This window comes from Podarcis pityusensis (genome assembly GCF_964106645.2).
Source record: "Podarcis pityusensis genome assembly, chromosome: 4".
Taxonomy (NCBI): Eukaryota; Metazoa; Chordata; class Lepidosauria; order Squamata; family Lacertidae; genus Podarcis; species Podarcis pityusensis.
The window spans coordinates 19,246,680-19,273,508 of record NC_138027.1 but is presented as its reverse complement, the minus strand read 5'-3'; the positions used below and the strand labels follow the sequence as shown (position 1 = coordinate 19,273,508).

General features: G+C 43.7%; 1 protein-coding gene and 1 long non-coding RNA gene across 2 annotated transcripts in view; one reads left to right on the top strand and one right to left on the bottom strand.

Annotated features, from left to right (window-relative positions):
- Positions 1–1,878: 1,878 nt before the first annotated feature.
- The window catches only part of ARHGAP42 (Rho GTPase activating protein 42), a 177,062-nt gene continuing 152,111 nt past the window's right edge, over positions 1,879–26,829 (bottom strand). Inside the window, exons 16-24 of the mRNA XM_081001917.1 lie at positions 25,650–25,708; positions 24,319–24,424; positions 16,588–16,747; positions 15,578–15,722; positions 13,395–13,775; positions 11,318–11,474; positions 11,149–11,211; positions 7,618–7,697; positions 1,879–6,698 (exon numbers count right to left, since the gene is read on the bottom strand). Of these exons, the coding sequence (XP_080858043.1) occupies positions 6,610–6,698; positions 7,618–7,697; positions 11,149–11,211; positions 11,318–11,474; positions 13,395–13,775; positions 15,578–15,722; positions 16,588–16,747; positions 24,319–24,424; positions 25,650–25,708 (1,240 nt within the window). The 3' untranslated portion in view covers positions 1,879–6,609. The remainder of the gene's footprint in view (positions 6,699–7,617; positions 7,698–11,148; positions 11,212–11,317; positions 11,475–13,394; positions 13,776–15,577; positions 15,723–16,587; positions 16,748–24,318; positions 24,425–25,649; positions 25,709–26,829) is intronic.
- On the top strand, positions 7,708–21,886 carry LOC308475443. The gene is made up of 3 exons (XR_013985200.1): positions 7,708–9,426; positions 17,320–19,096; positions 19,537–21,886. It is a non-coding gene; the product is annotated as an uncharacterized lncRNA (long non-coding RNA).

The window sequence follows — 26,829 nt, the reverse complement described above, 5'->3', positions numbered from 1 at the left end:
CTGCTGTTCTGCAGAGTTTTTGTTGCAGCACCGTCACTGGTGCAGACAACCGAGCTGCCATTTTTGTAGCTGGAACCATAACAGATAAAGCGGCGCAGCAAAAAAAACGTGACTGTGGCTCAGTGCCTACGCTTAACTCGCAACACTTCCTGGAAGGCAAATGTTTCCTGAAGGCCATAGCAGTCAGGCTCCAGGGGCAGGCAAACTTTAGCAAGAGCCACATTCCCTTCTGGGAAAGGGGGGACAAGTGCCCGTGGTGGTAAATGTACAAAAAAGCGAGAAGGCTTCAAATGTAGATGTTACCTTTCTACAGTTTTGGCGTGAATCTGTCTGTCTTGGGAGCCAATGAAGGACTGCGCCTTTGGGGGCGATGTCAGACCGCTGGAGAGTTACAGCGCCTGCTGTGGCTGTAGAGACCGATACGGGAGAGACATGTTTTTGTTGACTGGTGACTGGGAGTGGCCGCTGAGACCACATAACACCGGTCCTGAAAGACCTACATTGGCTCCCAATACGTTTCCGAGCACAATTCAAAGTGCTGAACTTTAAAGCCCTAAATGGCCTTGGCCCGGTATACCTGAAGGGGCGCCTCCACCCCCAACGTTCAGCCCGGACACTGAGGTCCAGTGCCGAGGGCCTTCTGGCAGTTCCCTCCCTACAAGAAGTGAGGTTACAGGGAACCAGGCGGAGGGCCTTCTCGGTAGAGGCACCCACCCTGTGGAACACCCTCTCATCAGATGTCAAGGAAATAAACAACTATCTGACTTTTAGAAGACATCTGAAGGCAGCCCTGTTTAGGGAAGTTTTTAATGGTTGATGTTTTAGCATATTTTTAATATTCTGTTGGGAGCTGCCCAGAGTGGCTGGGGAAACCCAGCCAGATGGGCGGGGTATAAATAATAAATTATTATTATTGTTGTTGTTGTTGCTGCTGCTGAGGCAGATGAACACCTCCATGCAGGCAAGCAAGAAGCGTTACCTGAGTCAGGCAAAAACACTCAAGGTGTGTGAATGGAGTTGACTTGGGAGGAAGGCTGTGGCTAAGGAGTGGGCGTGGCCTGGAGGGTCACATTTGGTTCCCTAGGTTTGAGGTTCCCCATCCTTGTACAGTGGTACCTTGGTTTAAGAACAGCTTAGTTTATGAACAACTTGGATTAAGAATGCTGCAAACCCGGAAGTAGGTGTTTTGGTTTGTGAACTTTGCCTTGGAATAAGAACATGTTTTGCTTCCTGTTGAGTGTTTTCCACTTGTAAATTGAGTCCCCCGCTGCTATGGGAAAGCATGCCTTGGTTTAAGAACGCTTTGGTTTAAGAATGGACTTCCAGAACGGATTAAGTTCGTAAACCAAGGTACCACTGTATTACATCTAACTTTAGCTTCTGCTCATCTCAGAAGAAGAAGAGGAGAACTTGCCCATCTTTCACCCTAAGGTCCCAATGCCGGTGACAACAATTAAAAGACAATCTTAAAAGCAGTTTAAAACAACTTGCAATCACAAATATACATCTCAGGAGTCAGGCAGGGTAAAGAGGCGGATCTTCAGCATTTGTCAAAAGTTCCATAACGAAGATGCCAGACACACCTCTGTGGGGGAAGAGTTCCACATCTTAGGGGGCTGCCACAGAGAGGGCCCTATTCCAGGCCACCACCCTGAACTTCTGAGGGTGGTGGAACAACCTAGCCCCACAGATCTTAACACTTGCAAGGGGTGATTTTTCAGATATCTGGGACCTGAGTCATTTAGGGCTTCAAACACTAACGTGAGCACCTTGGATTGGTTCATGAAGGGAGGGACCGAAGCTCATAGACAGAGGAGAGGCTTTGCAGGGAGTGCATTCCCTGGCACTTAAATAATAAAAAAGCATATACAAAAGGAGGAGGAACAAAAGGAACTTTTAATTATTTTAAATATTTCTTACATTCTTAGTGTAAAAGTACTACACAGTTAGACGGAAGTAGCAAAATGCACCAGGAAGTACATGCTGGTGGTTATTATTTACACATACACATATAGGTGGCTGTACAGAGTGCAGATAATTACCAAATCACACTACAGAATAAAGGAAAAAAAAGTTCTATAATTTACTTGCAACCACTTCTTAAATATATTTGACTTTGTGATATTATTGGATACAGATTCCAAGTATTAAAATACAAAACAATACCTCAAAATTATATAAAACTCTAGTAGCTGTAATTTTTTTTATTAATTTAAATGGAATTTACAGATGTAGAAACTGCCAAGTCCTATTTGCATCCTTTACATTCCAAAGCACGGAGGACCTTCTTGCAAAAAGGGACCTACAAAGAGCATCAGATAATCAGAGCAATGCCATATAAATTATGAAATACTGACATGTGCAGCAACAGTATTATGTTGCATCATAGTTTTCAGTGGCCGACAGAAAATATTACAAGGGTCTCCAGTCTTCTGTGAGAAAATGAACTAAAGCTGCCCTGAACAATGTTACAATTAAGTTAGATTTGGCAAACTGGAATTGACCCAGTGCAGCCAGGCTCAAATAAAAGTCTAACAAATGAGCAAACTGTTCATTGGAAACCTTAGCTAATACAGGTGATCACAAGCTGAAGTGAGGGGATCATTTCTGCTTCACTTGTATAGGGAAGATGTTCTTGTCTACCTGGAGATTCAAACCTTTCCCCTACCTAGAGATTTCACTTCAGTCTGGTAAACTCAATTTCCAACGGAGGAAACAGATCCACATATTTATTTGCCAGCACAATTTTAGCTCCTGTCTTTAAAATGTATGATGAGATGCGCACGTGAGAGAGATCCACGTGCACTCAAATGCAATCCACACCTACCCTGGACAGGATGTTCATTAAGATGTTCATTAAGCAAGTGATGTGCTAGTCACACCTTCTGGCTGAGTGTGCCAGCTTTCCTGTGCAATTCATATGAAGTCTCCCAATGGATTTGCCAAAACATGGTAGTCTTTTCCAACATGGTACATTCCAGATGTTTTGGACCCCAAAGCCAATCATCTCTGGCCATTTGCCATGCTGGCTGGAGTTGATGGGAGTTGAAGTTTGTTTTTTTTTTAAAAAAACCACACTCATACTTGACCCTGTGGTTCATCATAACTGGGAAGATTTAAATGCCTGAATGTGGCTCATGTTGTGGCATATTCCTGTTCCAAACAACACAAATAACGCCACAGAGGCTCCAAGAAGTGCATTTTGTGTTGATGTGTTGTTAGTTCCTTTAAGAGGCCCGACACAGCCTTTCTTTTATGTGGCCAGATTGAAAATATGTGATATAAAAGCAAGGAGCAACCTTGCAATCCCCTTGATTTTTGATAAATGACACCTGCTTGCTCAGGGCTCTATGTTTATCCAGTGAGCTCACTAGTTTATCCATCACAACTCACCTCAGAGAGACTCTATACAGAGCAGGTCTAAATTAAATGTATGGCAGCAGAAGCAGGGAGTCAAACTGTGGTGCTCATTTTTAGCAGCAGAAATAGTTCTTTGTTGCTTCCTTTTATTATCGCCATGACTAGTGAAAGTCCTTTCCTCAAGGGGATGGCACAACAAACACAATTAAAGGTGAAGAGGAGCATTGTGGGTGAATGGAAAAGTTGTTGTAGTCAGGGTTATTTGAACCACACCCCCTGGCCATAGTGCACTACCAAGTTATTTACACAAATGAATCTGTGGAGAATGGAATAAGACACGAAGGCACAGTCTAAGCACCATTGGACATAAGGAGAACCTCAAAGGCCCATTTTATCCAAGAGGACAAGAGTGCAATGGCACCTGAATGCCTGAATTTTTGGCAAGTTGGGACCATTTAATACTGTGCCACATAATCTTGCAAATTGTCGCAAGAACATATGGCAGTGCATACTGCCATGTGTGAGGAAACAGGCTTCACCTGGGGAAATAATCCTTCAAATACTTCAGCATGTCAGAATGAGACAATGGCTGAGCACCATGTTTCTCCTTGTAGATTGGTGGAATATGGCACAGACCATGGGACAGCACCTCCAAACAGATCTACAGCCCTAACAGTCCCCCTTTCCTGTCAACTGCATAAACGTAAGCGATGACACAGAACTATAATATTTATTTCTAAAGTCTCACATTTACCGGGAACTATTGCGAACGCAACCTAAGACCGTTCAGAGATAAACTGAAGGGGACTCTTGTGAAGGGTAATCACAATTCTGTCCTACGAGCAGAACGTGCGATGGAAGTTCATGGAACTCTATACTCAAACATCAACACACAGAATCCAAACAGTACCTCAACAGAAATGCCTTTACGACCTATCATTCCGTTTAAAAAAGAAAACGAATTTCTGGTTGCCAGCAGCAGCAGATGACCGAAAGAGTACCATGTTTATCAAACAAATAAAGAACTATTTCCACTAGGTTTGTTTAAGAGCTACAAAGTCACTCTTAATAGGATAGCTATGTGTTTATAGGATGGTAAGCTTTGCCAAGGAGTCCTTTTCACTAGATGTCAAAGGTTAATGAGAAGAGGGAGGAGGTAGATTATCACTTAAAGCTTGTGGCTTTACTAGGCACTTAAATATCAACCAGGGTGAACCATTAATGCCAATTGCCTGGGCAATACCCTTTCTTGGAATGCATACTGTAGTGGAGGGGTGTAAAATAAGAAGTGGTCTTGCTGCTAATTTTATTTGTTGGCTGCTTGGAGTTGTCTGTTCTCAGTTACTTCCATTGCTCCAAGACAAAACAGATCCCGAGGAGATCTGCATGACCCGAGGAGCATCGCTGAGACAAGTCCTCCCCTCCCCCAGCCATATCATGTCTTCTGTACCAAGCGAATGGTCCACAATGCATGGCCATTGCTTGATTCCTCCACACATGATTATGGGCAGGCGAAATGTGTGATGTGACACCGCTGAAAAGCATGGTGTGCAAGCCTATACAGTCACACCTCGGGTTGAATGTGCTTCAGGTTGAGCGCTTTCGGGTTGCGCTCTGTGGGAACCTGGAAATAACGGAGCGTGTTACTTCCGGGTTTCGCTGCTCGCACATACGCTCAAAATGACGTCATGTGCATGCGCGGAAGCAGCAAAATGCGACCCGCGCAGACGCGCCACCGCGTCTTACGTTCCATTCAGGATGCAAACGGGGCTCCGGAACGGATCCCGTTCACATCCCGAGGTACCACTGTACATGCAAGATTTATCTGTAGCATTTTGAAAGGCTTTGACGGTACTGTTAGGCCTGCAGTGGTCCATTCGCACATGCAAGTCATCAGTGGAGGCTATGGTTGAACGATGAACGTCCAGGTGTGAAACAGATGAGTCCCTGTGGAGATGTGTAGCCACATTTCGGTCGAGGCACCATTTATTTAAACCAGTAACTCCACCTGAGTGCTGCCTATCTGGTTGGCAGTCCTGGAAGCTCTGGTTTTTATTCCAAATGGCTTGGTGATTTTGTTTGCTGTTACTGCTCTGGGTCCCATTGCTATCTCTTTTTCTATTGTAATGTCTTACCATGGATTTTGAGCAGACCTCTTGTAATACTGAATTTATTAATACGGAATATATTTCGTATCGATCAGCCCATCGAAATGTTTCACTTGTTGTGAAAGTGCTATACATACTTGTTCTGGGCATAATTTTCAGAACATATGAAACGAAGACACTCCACAAAGGTATTTGTTAAATTTGCGAGAGAAAATAATCCAAGAGCCTAAAACCATTGCATGTGTCAATATGAGTGGCGGCAACAGAACAGATTTTATTTAAAGGCTCAAAATTACTAGTTCTCACTTGTTGCCTCATGGACAGTGTAAATTTCAGGGTCCTGGTTGCTTTATTTGCTTTTGTTTATCCAATGGAAAAACATCACACCTTCCCCCAATCTGAAGGACCAAAGGCAAAGGAAATATAAATAAATAAAAAAGCCATAAATTACTCTTGTAGTTGGTGTTCCAATTTAGGATTACAGCATTTCAGGGAAGACGGACTCTATAAATATAATTTATTAATAATAATTATATGGAAAAGACACAAAGCAGTGAACATACACAAACACATAATTGTATTTAAAAAATGCTTCTTAAAAACGAAAAGCACGCTTTTGATTAAACTGGTGCTCCAACTAATTGCCTTTGCAGCCCTATAAATGACATGTATTGCATCTGCAAATTGTGATCTCTGCGGACTTTTATCGCAAGTTTAAATAATATAGAAAATCAAAGACTTCTCTGAAATGGCTGGGACCGATTGAGAATCAAATGCTTAGTTGCTGGGGGGTAAGGCAGAGCTTTCCCAAGCAACAACGATTTGTTTTCAGCTCCTTATTTTTTTGGCTGCTATCATTTTGTCTTAAAAATAAAATGAATTTCTGGTTGCTAGCAGCAGACGACCAAAAGAGTACCATGTTTCAAACATCCGAAAACAAACCCAGTTGACTATTTGCACCAGGTTTGTTCTGTTTATAAGGAGCTACATTGTCTGCGGCTGCAGAAGTCAAATCTGCCACACACAGGGCTGACTGGCAGACCCCCATATCTGTGTCAGATTAAAAATATATATATAAATCACAGTGCTTATTGCTTGTTACCATGGATACCATGAAGATGCTGCTGTCTGCTAACTATTACTAGAGAAAGACAACGTAATTCTCTGGAACAAGTCCTGTTTTGCCTTCATACGTCGCTTTGAGCCATCCCGGTTCCACAGATGGATATACTATGAAGAAGAAAATAAAAAGAGAAGGTACCTCAATACTCTCTTGTGAATACATAATGACGACCGCGACGCACAACAACACACATGGCATCTAATCTGAAAGGGGAGAAGCGTTAAGTCTGTCTTGTGACACCTTAGAAGCTAACAAATTTGTCAGGCCACATTCACACCAAGATACCACTTCGAACTTCCCCCAAAGAATCCTGGGAGTTGTAGTTTCTTAAGGGTTCTGAGATCCCTAATTCCCCTGACAGAGCTACAGTTCCCAGAGTGGGTTAGCAAACTTAACAACCGCTCTTCCCAGGGAACTCTGGGAATTGAGGAGGGGAATAGTCCTGTATACCTGAAGGAGCGTCTCCACCCCCATCGTTCAGCCCGGACACTGAGATCCAGCGCCGAGGGCCTTCTGGCGGTTCCCTCATTGCGAGAAGTGAGGTTACAGGGAACCAGACGGAGGGCCTTCTTGGTAGTGGTGCCCACCCTGTGGAACACCCTCCCTTCATATGTGAAGGAAATAAGTAGCTATCCTATTTTTAAAAGAATCTGAAGGCAGCCCTGTTCAGGGAAGTTTTTAATATTTAACGCTGTATTGTTTTTAATACTTGATTGGGAGCCGCCCAGAGTGGCTGGGGAAACTCAGCCAGATGGGCAGGGTATAAGTAATAATAAATTATTATTATTATTATTATTATTATTATTATTATTATTATTTTATTATATAATAGGGGGGTCTCTTAAACAACTCTCTGAACCCACAATTCTTTGGGTGGAAGCCATGACTGTTTAAAGTGATGCTGTAGTGCTTTAACTGTATGACGCGAATGTAGTCCTTTTGGTGCCATAGGACTCTCTGTTGTTTCTGCTACGACAACAACAACAACAACAACAACAACAACAACAACAACGGGAGAAGTCTTACCATTGGAAAATATGGCTCCCTGAGGAAAGGATAGTTCATGACTGTGTTCGGCCTTGCAGGAATACATGGCTTTGGCTTGCCTGAAAAACAAACAAGCATGGTTTATGTTGCTACAGAAACAGAAACATTCACACTGTGAACGCTGCGGGTAGCAGTCAATGAAGTGGCCATTGATTGAGAGGTGCGAGACGGAAAAAAGTGGGGCACTCTGAAGAACTGTGCATGCACACAAAAGCTTATACCCAGAACAAACTTAGTTGGTCTCTAAGGTGCTACTGGACAATTTTTAATTTTATTTCGACTACATCAGAGCAACACGGCTACCTACCTGAATCTGTGTACACACCACACACTGAAAACAAATTTGAAGCACATCTCCGCCATCAAAGAATCATTGGCTGCAACTCCCAGCAACCTTAAACTACAGTTCCCAGGATTTTTTGGGTGGTGGTGGTGGAGGGAAATGTGTTTTAAATGTAGGATGTGTATGCAGTTTGTGCCTTTAGCGACAGTGCTAAACAGTACTTGGGCCTAGCGCCTTGTAAGACAGCCCTGCAACCAGGTAATCTATTCAAGATGGCGGCCCAGAAGGCTGGCATGTAAACAGAAGAATGAGAAAGGCAGAAGGGGTCTAGAAATTGCCCTAGCAGAGAATGAATGAATATTTGCGTCAGCCATCGGCCATAGCAAAAAAACAACAATACGATTTACAAAGAATAAAAACAAAAAGTCAATTGTACAAAATACAGTTTAGGGCTTTGAATCAATAGTCAAATAGTGGATCTTATTCTAATTGCCCCAGCTAAAAACCTTGCAACCTTTGCTGTCACCTGCTCATCTTGATCTGCCAAGAGAAAGGATACTGTGGCAGTGGCTGGGCGACCTGGAATGGACAATAAAAGAGGGGTGATGACCTCATTCCTCAAGTCTTTTAAAGAGTGCAAACCAGAAGGGCATGCGCCACCGATTCTGTACTACCATCTCCAAAGAAACATAATCTTTTTTTGTGTGGAATTTGTTGGAATCGTCCCTCAAGTACAGCCGAGGGCAAAACATTCAATCTTGCGAGAGTACAGTGGTACCTCGCAAGACGAATGCCTCGCAAGACAAAAAACTCGCTAGACGAAAGGGTTTTTTGTTTTTTGAGCTGCTTCGCAAGACGATTTTCCCTATGGGCTTGCTTCGCAAGACGGAAACGTCTTGCAAGTTTGTTTCCTTTTTCTTAACACCGTTAATATAGTTGCGACTTGACTTCGAGGAGCAACTCATAGAACGCGGTGTGGTAGCCTTTTTGAGGTTTTTAAAGACTTTGGTGATTTTTGAAGCTTTTCCAAAACTTTCCCGACACCGTGCTTCGCAACACGAAAAAAATCGCAAGACGACAAAACTCGCGGAACGAATTAATTTCGTCTTGCGAGGCACCACTGTAAAAGAGCGTCTATATTTTAGAATTGCTAGATTATGCAGACAGGGTGCCAGAGAGTCAAAGTGGGTAGGTGGAAAATAGTCATACCATGGGCAAAGTTTCCTTATTGTGGCCAAGCTGTTCTGGCACTCAGTATCATTTAGGAGAAGTGAAAAGACAAGGCAGGGAGGGAAAGGAGCTGGGGGGGGGGGAGCCTCAGGAGTTCACTGCTAATACGATTTAAATCATGTGTCTCTATTTATCCTTGATAGTACTGGGAGTTAGCCCATTGTCTCCCGGATGCTTCCTGCATGCAGCCCAAGGAAAGCTCCAACTTCAACCAGAGCTCCTTCCTAATCAGCTCTGAATTTTCTCTCAGTCACTCCATCAAGAAGAGTGACTTGGTAAGTTTGCCTGTATGTCTGGAATGCAAAATACAGCTGTACATCTGGAACGCAAAATTCAGCTTGGTGGTTTGTGCAAACCATGACTTGGCACTCTGACTGCAGCCAGTTCATCTATCATCTAGCAAATGGTGTTTTTGTTATGTCTGGCTTGTTCTGCAGCCAGCTGTTGCACCTGCTCTTTCCCATCTCCCGAGCCTGTGGACCGAAATGCGATTTGCTCCTGATTGCTAATCACCCACCTTGAACTATTAACAGCCTAAGGAGCTTTGATGTTCTGAGAAAAGATCTCACTGTGTGCATTTGTGAAGGTGAGATGCTATCTTTTTGCAGATAGCTTCATTTGATGCAGCCAGGAAGAGAGGGTGTGAAAGTAACATTGTCAGGTGGAACATGTCCTTTAGGAAGTTTCTCTTTCTCTGGAATAAGATAAGGCCTTCTAGTACACATTAAGATGGTTATATAAAGGCACCTCTATTTTTAAGAAGCTGGTAGTTTCCTGAGTCTGGCCTTTCAACTTGTTATAGTTACATTTTGTGGGTCGAAACTTATTTTGTTTACATTTTAATTATTTTATTTCTTTTGTAAATAGCCCAGTAACATAACCGAAGTGTGGTATACTAATCCTTATAATAAATCAGCCGACCCACCGATGGATATTCCTAATGAAGCATAACAAAGAACAGAGAAGATTCTGTTAAGGTCAGCTATGGGGCCAGATCAACCGATACACCTGCTTGGTCTCTCCTATCTGTACTGATTTCTTTCTAGCACTGTTTAACCCTCTCCCTTCTCAAAGGGAAGGGTTGTTTCCTTGGGAAAAAGAAAGGGAGATGGCAGAAGGGCTGTTTTGAGGACAAACCCAAATCCGAGCAGGCCTGAGTTCCGCTTCAAATGAAGGGAGGCTTTCCCAAATTTAAATTTCTTTCTTTCATAAAATTTATATGCCGCTTGATTGTAAACAAACAAACAATCGAGCAAACTTCAAAGTGGTTTACAAAAAGAATAAAACCATGAAATTATCTGTAACACCCCCGCAACTTAGAACCTTCAAAAATATAAGTTAAAAAGCATACATCAACATTCTACATGTCTGGATAAAGGTAAAAGGTAAAGGGACCCCTGACCATTAGGTCCAGTCGTGGCTGACTCTGGGGTTGCGGCTCTCATCTCGCTTTATTGGCCGAGGGAGCTGGCGTACAGCTTCCAGGTCATGTGGCCAGCATGACTAAGCCGCTTCTGGCGAACGCCGTTTACCTTCCCGCCACAGCGGTACCTATTTATCTACTTGCACTTCGACGTGCTTTTGAACTGCTAGGTTGGCAGGAGCAGGGACCAGGCAATGGGAGCTCACCCCGTCACAGGGATCCGAACCGCCGACCTTCTGATCAGCAAGTCCTAGGCTCTGTGGTTTAACCCTCAGCACCACCCGCGTCCCATACATGTCTGGATAGGCTAGCCTAAACCAAAAGCAGGCACTAAAAAGAGAACAGGGAAGGCACCTGTCCAATGTCAGTAGGCGGGGAGTTCCCAAGGTGTGGGCACTGTCACACTAAAAAAAATATCCAAGTTCTTTTTACTCTGAATTCTTAGATTTGGGGTGTTTTTTTTATTAAAAAAAAGTTTTTGGCCTTCATGATTGCATGGTGGAAACGAGAGCATGATAATAAAACCATGTATATACACGGAACACTGAAGAAGGAATTGTGAAGTGCGGCTTACCTTCCTGAGGGAGCCTGCTTAAGTGAGCCACCACTTTCAAACAGCTGGGCCTTCGCTGCTACCCTGGAACATACAAAATAATTTCTGGTTTACACACGCTCTTCAGAACAACCCGAGGACCCAAATGCCTGCACGCAAACATGCCCCACAACCCTCTGGGGTGACTTACACAGATCCCGGTCTCTGGTAGCCGTTACTTGACGCCGTATCGAGCCGCAGTCTCCTGCACATTTTTGGAGGCAGGTCTGGGTTTGCTGGGGCCTTGGGTGTCTCTTTGGCATCGAGAGAAGTTAAGCTCTGTACTGAACCACTGCAGCTTTTGTTACCTGAGTAAAACAGCGCCACAGAAAATGATCTCAAGAATATTAAAAAAAAAACCATTCTTGAGCATCTGGCGAGAAAACAAGAGTCTTGAGAACCCGTTCTGCTACCACCTCACTGCAAGACCACAAGGAGCTGGGCGATTGGCATTAGAATCATAGAATCGTAGAGTTGGAAGGAAAACCAAGTCATCTAGTCCAACCTCCTGAAATGCAATAATCTTTTGCGCGACGTGGAGCTCGAACCCATGACTCTAAGATTAAGAGACTCATGCTCTACTGACTGTTTCGCTCAGGGTGGTACTTAACCTTCCCGTTGGTTTGTTCCAATTGCCTGTTTGCTGCATGCAGTGGAGAGAGCAAGCTGAGAGGCAGTTGTAGCGGAAAGCTCAGTGGCAGAGGATCTCCCCTGCATGTAAAAGGTAAAGGGACCCCTGACCATTAGGTCCAATCGCGGATGACTCTGGGGTTGCGGCGCTCATCTCGCTTTACTGGCCGAGGGAGCTGGCGTACAGCTTCCGGGTCATGTGGCCAGCATGAGCAAACCAGAGCAGCGCACGGAAACACCGTTTACCTTCCCGCCAGAGTGGTACCTATTTATCTACTTGCACTTTGACGTGCTTTCGAACTGCTAGGTTGGCAGGAGCAGGGACCGAGCAACAGGAGCTCACCCCGTTGTGGGGATTAGAACCACCAACCTTCTGATCGGCAAGTCCTAGGCTCTGTGGTTTATATCCCAAATTCAATCCCTGGCAGGGCTGAGATTCCTGCCTGAAACCCTGCAGAGCTGCTGCCAGTCCGTGTTGACAATGCAGAGCTAGATGGGCCAATGGTTTGACTTGGTATAAGGCTCCTATGGTAAGGAAAGGATTGACCTTCCTCTTGCTTCTACCTTGCAAAAAAGTAAATTAAAAATCTACCTCCCTGGACTTTGCGGCAGAGACCAAGCCTCTGCAATTTGCCCTTGCTGCATATGCACCATGTATTGCTAATGCTGAATGACATGTTTGCCAGAGGAAACTTCCTGCAGTATACAGAAACAAGCCTACACTATAACGAAGCAGCCTGATCTTTATCACTGGGTGAGATGAGAGATAGGCTCTGTAATGTAATCACTGGAAATGATAAAGATGTCTCTCAAGACGATGCGTTCGCCAAAGTTTCCAGGATCGGTTAGCTTAAAATCCAGACATGACTCATAAATGGTGAAGAAACTACTGACACCCCAGGTTTTGGTGACCTGGAATTTTCTGTTTGACTAAGCTTTGGTGGGGTATTTTTTTGCCTTTTTTCTAATTATCTAAACTTACAGCAACGGATAAATAATCATTATAGCCAACGTCAATTTAGATATATTATAAACATGGAAGTTTAACACAGAAATGTGCAATTATTGCAAACAACATTGTGATGATTTGTTCTTCAACGATTCTGTCCTTATGAGGAATTTTCAAAACATGCCTAACATTTGGCCCAAATAGCTGCAAACACCCTTTATTTATTTAACTTTTTATCGGTGCTCTGCCAGATTTGTCTAGTCAGCCAAAATTCAGTGGAGAAAAACATCCTTACGGGCTGTGTTGGTTTTTTTAAAGGAGCACCACCAGTTTCATTTTATATTCTTCATTATTTTTTTTGCACATAATGTTCAATATACCAGGTGGTATTCAACTAAGGCAGTGCAAGGATTTTCGCTTCTGCAATGGGACTTCTCCCCCACTCCGTCCCCCCCTCAAATGTGATCCAGAGGGTTGGGGAGGGGGAACCCCCAGAACAGATGGAAGTGGTAGGAGCGGAGAAGAGAGAATGCTCTGCCACTCAAGTACAAATCCTTTCAGTGACTGAAGGTTCACGTAGTGCTACTTTGGATACAACCCCAAATCTTCCTTATTAACTCTAAGCCAACACACAACACACAGGGCTCACCTTCGGCAGAAGGGATGGACCGGATGGAGGAAGCCGCTGACCTTTTCAATCCGGAGAGGCTATATAGTCCTTTTTTGGTCAGGTCTGTTGGTGGAGTCACGGTCTCTGGACCGGTGACAGAAGTGACACTATGGCAGTCAGACTCCATGTCTGTTTTTGCTGTGTCCTCCTTTGAGGAAGATTCAGGACTCGGCGTCCAAAGGCCTGAATTTTTCTGCCCGTTGGATGATGGGGACGAAGCAATCCATGGAACTCCTCCGGCTTTATCCCTGGGCTGAGAAGATGGAGGTTTTGTGGTGCTGTTTTGTTCTGATGAGTGAGATGAAAGGGATTCTATGCTGCCCATCGGGGTGCTGTCTGGGCTGCTGCTGTAGGAATCAGCTGTAAGGTGGAAAGGTTGGGGAGGTGGAAGAACAGATGATGTTTACCAGGGTGCAATTTTGCTTTCTTATGGGCAGGAGGGCAACACTACTTGCTCATTAGCATCCAAGCATGGTCTAAATCAGGGGTGAGCAATCTGTGGCCCTTCCAGATGTTGGGACTCCAACCTCATCAGCCCCAAACAAATTGGCCCACAATCAGGGATTATGGGTTCTGGAGTCCAGCGACATATGAAGGACCACAGGATGCCCACCCTTAGCCTAAATGGAGAGTGCCAGTCTTCACCAGGACTTGAGTATTTCTAATAGTTCTACTCCTTGTAAATGGGTAAAATTGATGGTAACTGCAGCCAGACAGGTTATAGCGAGTAACTGGAAAAATGCAGAGGAGTTAGGGGTGAACCAATGGAGGAAAAAACTGAATAATATTATAATTTTAGAATATCTAACTGTGAAGATACACAGAATGAAAGGGTTTAAGTGAGAAAGAGGAGGATTGGTTTGAGAAGATATTGAATTATTTGGGTAGGTTTGAACAATTTGGGGCAATTAAAATGTTAAAAGTTAAATAAACCTTATGGATGGAGGAGTCTTAACATATATAAAATTGTACATATGGTTGATTTGAATATGTTATTATTGATTATGTGTACCCAATGTATCAGTCGCCTTGGGGGGCGGGGCGGCGTTTCACTGCTTGTGTTTTGGTGGTTGGTAAAAAATAAAAATTTTAAATATTAAAAAAAAAAAGTTCTATTCCTTGGCACGAAATCCAACATAATTTGGTACTGGCTACAGAGAATCTGGCTTTAATTTAAAGAGGTAAAAGAGCTCTTCTTGTTCTGATGATGGGTTTTAAATGCATGGGCCATACTGGGCGAAGGCTCAGAAGTCAGAGGAGGACTTAGTAGGGCTCCCCTACTGGTCAGGAGGTAGAACTTCAGCATTCTGATCAAGCTTAGTAACCCTTTGTGATTAGTGGAAACAGAATTTGCCCACTAAGAAAATACGTGCAGGTTTGCACCCTTACTTAACACAGTTTGCATATGCCAGGCTTTCCTCGAGCAGAATTTGGACGACATTAGGAGCTAAAACTATCTTTATAGCCTTCCAGACATAGAAGTGCGATAAGCCCTGATCTCAATCCACCAGCAATGAATGCAATGCCACCGTTGGGCAATAAACACTTGCAGTTCCTCTGCCAGGCATGCAGAAATCGTTCCATCAACACCTCTATAATGCACAGTGACACCACTTCATAAATCTACTCCATTAACACCCAGCCTTTCTTCCATCCTGGAGCTCAAGGCAGGATACATGAGCTCCCACACAGTCTCAGGCAATGACCCTGACCAGACCAGTTTATTTTGAGCAGGGATGCTGCTCCCTCTGTGCTCTGCAACCAGTCATGCATCTCCCTGCTGATGGGATGGCACAGAATGGGAACCTGTTTCCTTGGTGGATTTCACTGGTGCAGAGGGCGAACGAATGGGGATAACTCTACCTGTCTTTCGAACTAAACAAATTCCACTCTGCCTTAGCACATCAAGATGGTCTTGCTTGGGCCAGGGAGGGGTGGGGCGCAGAATAGAGAAACGAAACACATAGCAAAAGCTCGGAACCTTTCAGGGGATAATGCAATATTTGCGTCTGCATACACACACACACACACACACACACACACACACACACAGTGCTCTGATGAGCAGCACCCCTTTATGCTCAGAGCAAAACAACTGCTACCATCCATTAACTGACAACTTCAGTAAGTGAGAATGTGCCAGTGGAGTAAGATGCACTTACTGTCTGGGTCTGCCAGGCATGGGGTATATCGTCCTTTGGGTTTGCGAGTGCCTGTGGAAAGGCAGATTGCTCTCGTCCTTCTTGAGCCCGATCGGGATTGAGGCTGCGGAAGAGGGATGTTGGGGTCTGGGGCTGTGTGGAATATCTGTCAGTTAAAAGCAAGGATAGCTGAGAATCTTTTAGGAGCAGCTATATTTCATCTAGGGTCAAGAGACAACAGCCAGCCTAATGCTGTGATTTCGCAGTAACAACTACTATTACTACTATTTATTATTATTATTATTACTATTCAGTGGTACCTCGGGTTAAGAACTTAATTCGTTCCGGAGGTCCGTACTTAACCTGAAACTGTTCTTAACCTGAAGCACCACTTTAGCTAATGGGGCCTCCCGCTGCTGCCGTGCCGCTGGAGCACGATTTCTGTTCTCATCCTGAAGCAAAGTTCTTAACCTGAAGCACTATTTCTGGGTTAGCGGAGTCTGTAACCTGAAGCGTATGTAACCCGAGGTACCACTGTATTATTGTTTGTTGTTGTTGTTACTACTACTACTACAACTGATACACCACCCTTCATCCAAAGAGCACAGAGGTGTTTACAACATAAAACCACAAAATACATAATACCAAAAAAGCAATCCCCCTTGACACATTTAAAAGATAACAGACTGTTTAACCAGTCAAACTCTGGTAGAAGAGGAATGTTTTTCGCCTGACACCTAAAGATAAGTAATGAAGACGCCAGGGGAGCCTGTCTAGGGAGAGCATTCCACAAATGGGGAGCCACCACATAAAAGGCCCGTTCTTGTCCTGCCATCCTCTGGACCCCAGAAGAACATAAGAATCAAGGAAGAAGAAGCTGCTCTTGCCATTATCAAACATGAATGGGATGTAAGCTAGGCTATGGAACAGCAATTGTGAGGTTCAAGGTTATATGGTGTTTCTGCTGTTGAATTTATTTATTTTTTAAGTGTGTGCCTTTCAATAAGTTTTACAAGATTCCAGTGTTCTACCTTTTCATAATGTTCGATGAGAATCTCAACCACAATATTCTGAAACTTGATGTTCATCATTGCAGCCACGGTTTCCTCCTGGGCTCTCATCAGTGTGGGGCCAAAGATAACTCCAAGGTTGGAGATGGTCATGAGATTTTGCTGACTATGTAGTGATACCCTGAAAACAAAACAATTAAAAAAGGAGGAAGTTAATCATCACCCACTAACTTCCTGTTCGAAAAAGAGGTGCAGCAGAAGTGCAGGGTTATTATTTATTCTTTCTATCAGGCTTATAATTTTGACATGGTAATACACCTCAGAATGACGTAAATGTTTCCCCTCATAGAAAAGAAAGCTGACTGGAAGAAGTCCAAAAATATTTTTGCTGGTTGTGCCCTGCCTATTTTAAGAAAGGCTGCAAGTTTCAACGCATTTCTGCGACCAACTCGTGCTATATCTGAAGGCAACCCTGTTTAGGGAAGTTTTCAATGTTTGATGCTTTATCGTGTTTTTAATTAATATTCTGTTGGGAGCCGCCCAGAGTGGCTGGTGAAACCCAGCCAGATGGGTGGGGGATAAATAATAAATTATTATTGTTAATTATTATTACTACAACAAACATTTCTCTTGAATTTAAAAACAAGTCACTTCAGTTATGAACCTTTCCCCTAACTGAGGCAGAAACCAAGCAAGATGCATTTTTCATTTGAAGGTACATTTGCTCTCAGCTTTTCTTTTCTTATTTTCTAGAAAGGGCCACAAACAAATGAAGCTGACAATGTGTAGCAGAAACCAAAGTACACCAATCTGAATCTTTCTGCAAAAGCTACTGGAGCTAAAAGCCTCGTGCCATAGACTGGGTTGGTTCATTCAAACCACTTTATTATAAATATATCCTAAAAAACCACTTTTTGCATTGTGCTCCCCACACAGCATCTCCTAGGACCTATGCACACTCGGCTTTCAGAAACCTACACAACTCATTATGTTTTAGGGCGCATGAATGGAACTCCCTGCCCTGCAAGCCACTCTGACTTCTCATTTCCCTCACAGAAGTTGGATTCTGTGTGACGAAGTGCTTCCTTTTGTCTGTTCTAAATCTCCCAACATTCAGACTCGTCCGTTTCCAGGGAGTTGTTCCAGCACCCTGGTCATTTTGACTTCCCTCTGCTGAGGGTCTTCTGCTGGTTCCCTCACTGTGAGAAGTGAAGTTACAGAGAACCAGGCCTAGAGGGCCTTCTCGGTAGTGGCACCCGCCCTGTGGAACGCCCCGGCCCCTTCAGATGCCAAGGAGATAAAGAACCACACAAGTTTTAGAAGACACCTGAAGGCAGCCCTATGTTGGGATGTTTTTAATGTTTGATGTATTATTATGTTTTTATATATGTTGTAATAAGCCACCCAGAGTGGCTGGGGAAACCCAGTCAGATGGGTGGGGTATAAATAATAAAATTTAAAGGTTACTCATGACCACATAGCAGCTTAGCCAATTTCAGTAAGGCCTTTACTCCCCAAAATGCACCACCAGAGTGTGTTGCAGTACACATTTCATTCCAAGAGCAGGGTTGACTTGGGGGATGATTCCATCAGCAGACGGCAACAGTAATCTACTGTCTGGGCCATGAAGGTTTCTTGAAAAATGTACATGGAGAGCAAATTTGGTGCGCATCACTTTAAAAGAACTCCCAACGACGCAAAGGTTAGAGATGATCTATGGTTAGGAACACCTAGTCGGTTTTTAAAGCTACGCAGGTTCTCATTTCATTATGTAGCGAGGCAGACATATTGGTGAACGGACCATGCCATTCAACAGACATTAACAATCTACCTGTACATAAATCAGACCATTTTCATTCCAGAAGGCAGGGTTCAACGCTTCATTTAGAATGAAGCCTGTGAAAATGTTGCTTGTTTATTTGGATAAGCGATGAGCAGGATGAACCACGGGCTATGGGTGCTCATCATAAATCCTTCACTCGGCAGAATCACTCAGGAGTTTTCTAGGGATTGCTACAGAAAGGTGCCATTTAGCCTGTGACGCGGGTGGCGCTGTGGGTTAAACCACAGAGCCTAGGACTTGCCAATCAGAAGGTCGGCAGTTCAAATCCCCGCAACGGGGTGAGCTCCCGTTGCTCGGTCCCCGCTCCTGCCAACCTAGCAGTTCGAAAGCACGTCAAAGTGCAAGTAGATAAATAGGTACCGCTCCAGCGGGATGGCAAACAGCGTTTCCATGCGCTGCTCTCGTTTGCCAGAAGTGGCTTAGTCATGCTGACCACATGACCCGGAAGCTGTATGCCGGCTCCCTTGGCCAATAAAGCGAGATGAGCGCCACAACCCTAGAGTCAGTCACGACTGGACCTAATGGTCAGGGGTCCCTTTACCTTTACATGCTGAAAGGAACAGGGACCTGCTGTAATGTCTGCATATGCGTGGCAAGATTTAGACCCCAATGTAGAAGGGGACTTTCTTGGTCCTGGGATGGAGTGTTCACGGGATACACCTGCAGCCCTTGTGTTTTTATGAAGTGGTTCTGTAATGGTTCTAGGGGTTGCTCGTGCGTAAGTTGCCGCCACTCCTGGCTAGGTTACCTGGTTGAACCCTTTCTGTCTGGACAGCCTCTAGCTTCGTGGCTGTCTCAGTCGCTGGCAGAATCTGTCAGTGGGCATTTCTTGAACTTCTTCCAGCAAAGAAGTTCTTTGACGCCAAGTCTCCTCCTACTCTCCCTGCGCGGAAGTCTTCTGCGCAGGGAGGGTGTGGGCAGCGGAGTACCCGTACTCTCTCCGCTGGTCTCCGGCGAGGAGTCTTGGAGCCTCCTCTCCGATTCCCCCATCTGCCCCCCTTCTCCACTGGTGTTACGCTGATTTCCTTCCCCAGCAGATGGGCTGCCTCTCTCCCTACTGGGACCCTCTCCGGCATCCCTCTGGAGCCTTCCCTCCGCCTCTAGCTCTGATGGCAGTTCCCTGACAGGTTCTCTGCTAAACAGGGAAGGAATAGTGGAAACACGTACCAAAACAGGGCCAACTAGATTAGGTCAATTTCACATTGGGTCATTCCATGTCAAGTGATCCAATTATTTTTACCTTACCATTATATATCTATTGCTTTCAGTATCAGTTTCCTAACAGTAGTATAAGAAAAGGTCCCAGATCTCAGTTTTTAATTTTTTTATCTCCTCTCGTTTTTGAGGGTTTGAAATTTAAAATAAATAAATAAATGACAATTTTGGCCTTGCCGGACTAAACAAAAACCTTTAAAGCTCAGCCCAGAATTGATATATTTTAAAACTGAAAATACTAATTTCTTCAGAACATCATGGGCTTTAATATGATATGGCACTTGATCAACTTAGTTCAATTTTTTAAGTTAAATTACAAAGTTTAAAATTTAAAAAAGTGATTAAAAATCCCCCCCAAACCCTGTATTGATTGTTTCCTATTTCTAAGAGCTTTTTGTGTAGCCTGGCAAGGCCAAAATTGTCATTTTTTTGGAATTTAAAAACCTCATAACTCAAAAACGGGAGGAGATAAAAATATAAAACTTTAGATTTAAACTTTGTTTTGATTGTTCAGCAAGAATACAAAAAATTGGATGACATCAGGTAAAAAAAAAAAAAATCATTAAAAATTGGCTTGCTTGATATGGAATGAACCCATTGTGGCACTCCTTGGCTCTCATATATCTGGAGAGTGAGTTTTTGCACCATCTTCTCATGCTGCTTCTAGACCCAGCTTTGCTTTTGGAGACTGAGGAAGACAATAAGAACAGCCTTGTTGCATCAGGCCAGTGGCCCATCTGGTCCAGCATCTTGTTGCCATGGCGCCCAAATAGATGCCTGCAGGAAGAACGCAAGCAGGACCTGAGTGCAGCAGGACTCTTCCCACCAGAAATTCCAAGCAACTGTCATCCTGAGGCCTACTGCTTCTGATGGTGGAGGAGGACCATGGTCAACATGGTTGGCACTGAAGTGTAAAAGGGAGGGAGCCTTTTCAGTTATGTGGCAAGTTATTCACTACGGAGAGTTACAGGAGGAACCCGACAAAGGCTGCCAATTTTGCCAGCAGCCCCGAGTTCGGTAAAGTATTCGGTTTCAAATTTAGCAGCTCAATCCTGCAGAACTCTGTATTTCTGAACTATATGTATTAAAAATAAAATAAAAATCATGGCGCTTCTCGGCTTCATTTTGTTAAGTCAGGTGGCTCCAGGGTACTGTGCAGATTTTCAGTTCCTTATCCAGAAAGGGACTTTGACAAATAGGGTCCAAACACAGGTAGGAATACTAAACCAGTTCCCCTTTCACTCTGAATTTATCGCCCACAACACAGAATATTATGTTGCTTTAGGTTACCATGGTGACAAATTGGATAGTAAAGATGACAAAACAGAAAATGGAATTTGATATCATTCTAAGTAATGGCTAGCCACCAATCTGCAAACAGGTTCAAAGGCTTAGGTTCTTGCAGAAGTTTTAGAACATTACTTTTTTTCAGAGTGCCAATAAGCTGGAACTTTTTAATAAACCAATTTTCCTTAGGCCTACTTTACTTTTCCCTGCGAAAAGTAATCTGGTATTGAAAGGTAAGGGAAAGGTGGAAATATCCTTTATTCCAAAAAAAACAAAATCACTGTCTTCTGAAACTATTACTATTATTACAGGCCAATGTGAAGTTTTGGATATTGTCAATTTGCAGACTGGTGTGTGAGCTATGGGGTGATTTTCCTCCTTCCTCTTTTATATTAAGATGGCACAGCATGCAAAAATAGCTTCCACAATCCAGTCCTCAGAGTAAGAAGCAAGATCTGCTTATTTGCACAACTCTTATTTCAATATTTTTACTCATTTCCTGCACTTGTGACATCACAGGTTTTTCAGTGTGCTTTACAAAATGAAAATTTCGAAACGTACAAAAACGCATCTACATCACTTCACTTTTATGGTACTTTAACTGCTGTACACTTGGGAGCTGGTTCACACATGCACGATCATCACCTGATGATTACGACATCATATGATGACATGCATGTGTGAATAATAATAATAATAATAATAATAATAATAATAATAAATAATAAATTTTTATTTGTACCCCGCCCTCCCCGTCTGGAGCTGGGCTCAGGGCGGCTAACATAAAACTAACACAGGATACAAAGAACATAAGAACATAAAAACAGGCAATCAATTAATTAAAATACATCTTAAAATTAAAGTAAAGGTAAAGGGACCCCTGACCATTAGGTCCAGTCATGGCCGACTCTGGGGTTGTGGCGCTCATCTCGCTTTATTGGCCGAGGGAGCTGGCGTACAGCTTCCGGGACATGTGGCCAGCATGACTAAACCGCATCTGGCAAACCAGAGCAGCGCACGGAAACGCCGTTTACTTTCCCGCTAGAGCGGTACCTATTTATCTATTTGCACTTTTGACGTGCTTTCAAACTGCTAGGTCGGCAGGAGCAAGGACTGAGCAATGGGAGCTCACCCCGTTGCGGGGATTCAAACCGCCGACCTTCTGATCGGCAAGTCCTAGGCTCTGTGGTTTAACCCACAGCGCCACCTGCCTCCCTTATCTTAAAATTAGTTCATAGCAAATTAAAATCTGGAGAGAAGGCAGTCCATGGGTAAAATTGAGAGTAAAATTCTCCAGGGCCAAGTGTTACCACTGGTCTTATAAAGGACCTGTGAGCGGGCTAGGAGGCCTCTTTAATGCTTGTTCTTATATAGAAAGAAAAGAATCAGACTGAACCCCAACCAAAGGCCTGGCAGAACAGCTCCGTCTTGCAGGCCCTGCGGAAAGATATCAAATCCCGCAGGGCCCTGGTCTCTTGTGAGAGAGTGTTCCACCAGGCCGGGGCCACGGCCAAAAAGGCCCTGGTCGAGGCCAGTCTAATCTCCCTGGGACCTGGGATATCCAGGGTGTTATTATTTGCAGACTTTAAGGTTCTCCGTGGGGCATACCAGGAGAGGCAGTCCCGTAGGTAGGAGGGTCCTAGGCCGTATAGGGCTTTAAAGGTTTAAACCAGCACCTTAAACCTGATCCTGTACTCCACTGGGAGCCAGTGCAGCTGGTATAGCATAGGGTGAATGTGATCTCGCGGCGACGACCCCGTAAGGAGTCTTGCCATGGCAATCTGCACCCGCTGGAGTTTCTGGGTCAGTTTCAAGGGCAGCCCCATGTAGAGCGAGTTACAATAATCAAGCCTGGAGGTGACAGTTGCATGGATCACAATGGTGAGGTCAGGGGGAGAGTTAAGGGACCAACTGCTTAGCTCAGCGGAGATGAAAAAATGCTGCCATCATAGATTTCCTACCTTAAAGCACCAAAGGTAGTACTTTCCAGTAATAATGTGCAGAGAAATCAAGCGATGAGTATGCATGCATGTACGAACCAGGTCTTGTTGACAAGCAACTTAATGTGTAAATCAAATCCACCAAAAAACACTATACTTGAGGTGACGTGACAGAAATTTTACCCATGGTCACAGATTCACACCAGCAAAACCATCACTTTCTGCTGTCTTCTGGAAATGAGAATGCACATCTCAGCTAGCCACGCAGTGAACACATATATTTACATGTGAAAGTCATTCTAATTCATAAAGCAATTTATTTAGAAATAAACCAACCATCCCTCCTCATGTCTCGCCATTCCTTTCTACCAACAGATTCATTATTCCCTTTTTTGTTTTTGTTTTTCGGTGGGATGCCTTTCCATTTTATGAAAACAATTTATAAAGAAAAATACAAAGATTATTGTCAAATGTCTTTTTTTTTGTCCAAACTAAAACATTAATACAGGGGCAAAAAAGAGAAAGAGAAGAGGGGAAAGAAAGAAAGATGGAACAGAAAAAGAATTAAAAGAGATAAAGAGACAGAAAGAGAAAGAAAAGAGGAGAGAAAAGAGAAAGAAAAGTTAAGAAGCTAAAGAACTTCTGATTCTCCATCTGTCCGCTATATATAAACATTTTGCACTTCATCCACTCCAGTATAACACCTAATTATTCCGACTAGATTTCTTTATGGGCTTTACCCCGTGATATTTTCTTTTGTAAATTAAGTTTTTATTGATTTTCAGTAAACATACATACATTCATAAACACACGTATGTAGGTTACATATTTAACTTAGGCTCTATCCTGCCTCTGAGTTCCCTCCATTTCTTTGGTAAGTATCAAATAAAATTCTAATGTCACGTACTTTATATATCATATTATCAACTACTACCCCGTGATGTTTTCTGAATTGGAAAGCTCAACAAAACGAAAACGAGAAGGAAACAAGAATCCTTCCTATAGCACACAAACATTAGGCCTAAGCATAGCAGTGCCATTTCAGTTTGTGTTTTTTAGAAAGACATGAAAGTATTACAGGAGATGAAAGGGCCTTGAGCTTCTTTTCCACAGACTCATTTTCCACAGACTCACTCCCTGGCAGAAACAGAGGGCAATTACAATTAAAGGGTTAATTTAATGTGCGCTGCTTATTTGTCGAGAACCTCCAGGGCTCCAGCAACAAATACAATTCCAGTCAGCAGCTCTTTGCTCACAACCTTAGACAGCTTAAGCATCATATAGGGCGGTATATAAATTCAATAATAATCATAATTTTCAATAATAATAACTTCATCTCTTTGGAACGAAGCAATTAGGGAAGGTGTGAAGAGTGGTGCCAGAAAATAAACTACACAGAAGCATCTTCCCTCCCTTTCATCTCTCCTCCCGGTCCCATCACAGTAAAGGAAAGAAAATAGTTATTACTTGACCAAGTGCTTGACCAGGATGTCCAGCATCTCTCGGTTTTTCTCTGGCAGTTTGTGAACAAGTGCATGGACTGCTTCCACCCTGTAATTTTGGTCATCAGACTCTATTAAAATAATAATGATTAAAAAACAAAACACACACAATACATTGGTTTGTTTTTTAAAAAAACTTATCAAGGAACAAAACAGGCTGCATTTTAGCTCTAAGGATTGATTTAAACAAGGAATGGGGAACTTGTTGCCATCAAGATGTGACTGGACTACAACTCCCAGCATGTCCCCACCACTGGTCATGCCATATGGGGCTGATGTTGATGGACTACAACTTGCAGAACCAGAGGTCAGGGATGATGGGAGTTGTAGTCCAACAAAAGCGGGAGACCACAGAGCCTAGGGCTTGCCGATCAGAAGGTCAGCAGTTCGAATCCCCGCGACGGGGTGAGCTCCCGTTGCTCGGTCCCTGCTCCTGCCAACCTAGCAGTTCGAAAGCACGCAGTGCAAGTAGATAAACAGGCACCACTCTGGCGGGAAGGTAAACGGCGTTTCCGTACGCTGCTCTGGTTTGCTAGAAGCGGCTTAGTCATGCTGGCCACATGATCCGGAAGCTGTATGCCGGCTCCCTCGGCCAGTAAAGTGAGATGAGTGCCGCAACCCCAGTGTCGTCCGCAACTGGACCTAATGGTCAGGGGTCCCTTTACCTTTACCTGATCCTCAGGGTCCTTTTCCAAGCCTACAATTCTATGATCTATGATTTTGGCATTCCACTGGCTCAAATGCCCTAATCTAATGGTTTCAACTGTGTTTTTTTTTTTAAAAAAAACTGACTTGTTTTGTTGTATGTTTTAATCACAGATGCTCTTAATGCTTTGATGGAATCGCTTACTTCGTGCATTTTAGTTACGAATGGATTTTATCATTGGGTTTGTATTGTATTTATGCGAGTGCAAAATAAATAAAAATAACCACCACCTCTGGCCCTCCAGATGTTGCAGAACTACAACTCCCATCATCCCTGGCCATTGGCCATGCTTGTTGGGGCTGATGGGAGTTGTAGTTCATCAGGAACTGGAAGCTTCAAGCTTCCCCACGCCTTGCCCTACCCAGGTCATTGCAGCGGAGTGAAAACTAGACCTCCAATTATTATTTTTTTCATGACTGGGTTTACACATATGGATTTTACACAGTTAGCTAGTTTGGCCCTATGCCCAATATTTCCACTGTTAAGCCTTATCTCTCAAACAAAATCCCTGGGCAGCTGGTGAATGCAAGTTTCTCTCAAGGTTTCCCAAGGATTTGCAGTCACCAGCTTTTGACTGAATTTTCACTTACTGACGGCAACGACGAAGTCCTTGTGCAACTTGTAGGTCATCAGTGGCTCTGCAAGGCACCTGGGTAAAACATTTTTTTTGGGGGGGGGGAGGGAAGAAAGAAGAAGAGTTTAGTACATTATCCAAATTTTTTGTTGGTTGCAAAATAGTCTCTTGCTATTGCTCCAGGCTAAACTCGCTAAGATGTAAACGAAAGATAGCTCCAAGTGAAACTTCAAGCAACAGTACAGTTGGGAGGAGAAGTTAACAGTACAGTTGGAAAAGACAAATTAAGTCATCCTGGCATGCCCTGCTGGAGTGAAACAGACAACGTGGGAGGACAGCACGCTTGCCTACTAAACTGTGGACAATTGCCAGATTCCTTTCTGCTACAGGGCTGATCATTCCAATTGTTAAGATTACTGGGCTGTATATGTCTGGCTGCTTATTTGAATCCTCAAGTGGAAGAATCACCTGTTGATTCTTGTCTCCAGCCAGCATTTGGAACATGCGAAGCTGCCTTACAAAATCAGGCCACACCTGCTTCTTGGGAGAAAAGCAATGACAAACCTAGACAGCATCTTAAAAAGCAGAGACATCACCTTGCCAACAAAGGTCCGTATAGTTAAAGCTATGGTTTTCCCAGTAGTGATGTATGGAAGTGAGAGCTGGACCATAAAGAAGGCTGATCGCCGAAGCATTGATGCTTTTGAATTCTGGTGCTGGAGGAGACTCTTGAGAGTCCCATGGACTGCAAGAAGATCAAACGCATCCATTCTTAAGGAAATCAGCCCTGAGTGGTCACTGGAAGGACAGCTCCTAAAGTTAAGACACCAATACTTTGGCCACCTCATGAGAAGAGAAGACTCCCTGGAAAAGACCCTGATGTTGGGAAAGATGGAGGGCACAAGGAGAAGGGGATGACAGAGGATGAGATGGTTGGATAGTGTTCTCGAAGCTACCAGCATGAGTTTGACCAAACTGCGGGAGGCAGTGGAAGACAGGAGTGCCTGGCGTGCTCTGGTCCATGGGGTCACGAAGAGTCGGACACGACTAAACGACTAAACAACAACAACCCAATATTATCTACACTGGCTGGCTGGCAGGAATATTTTCTTGGAAATGTAGTAAAGATATCTGGCTGACACAAGGCTGGGTAAGCTTGGACTAAGCTATAACTAAGATGTCATACTTCCTCCTTC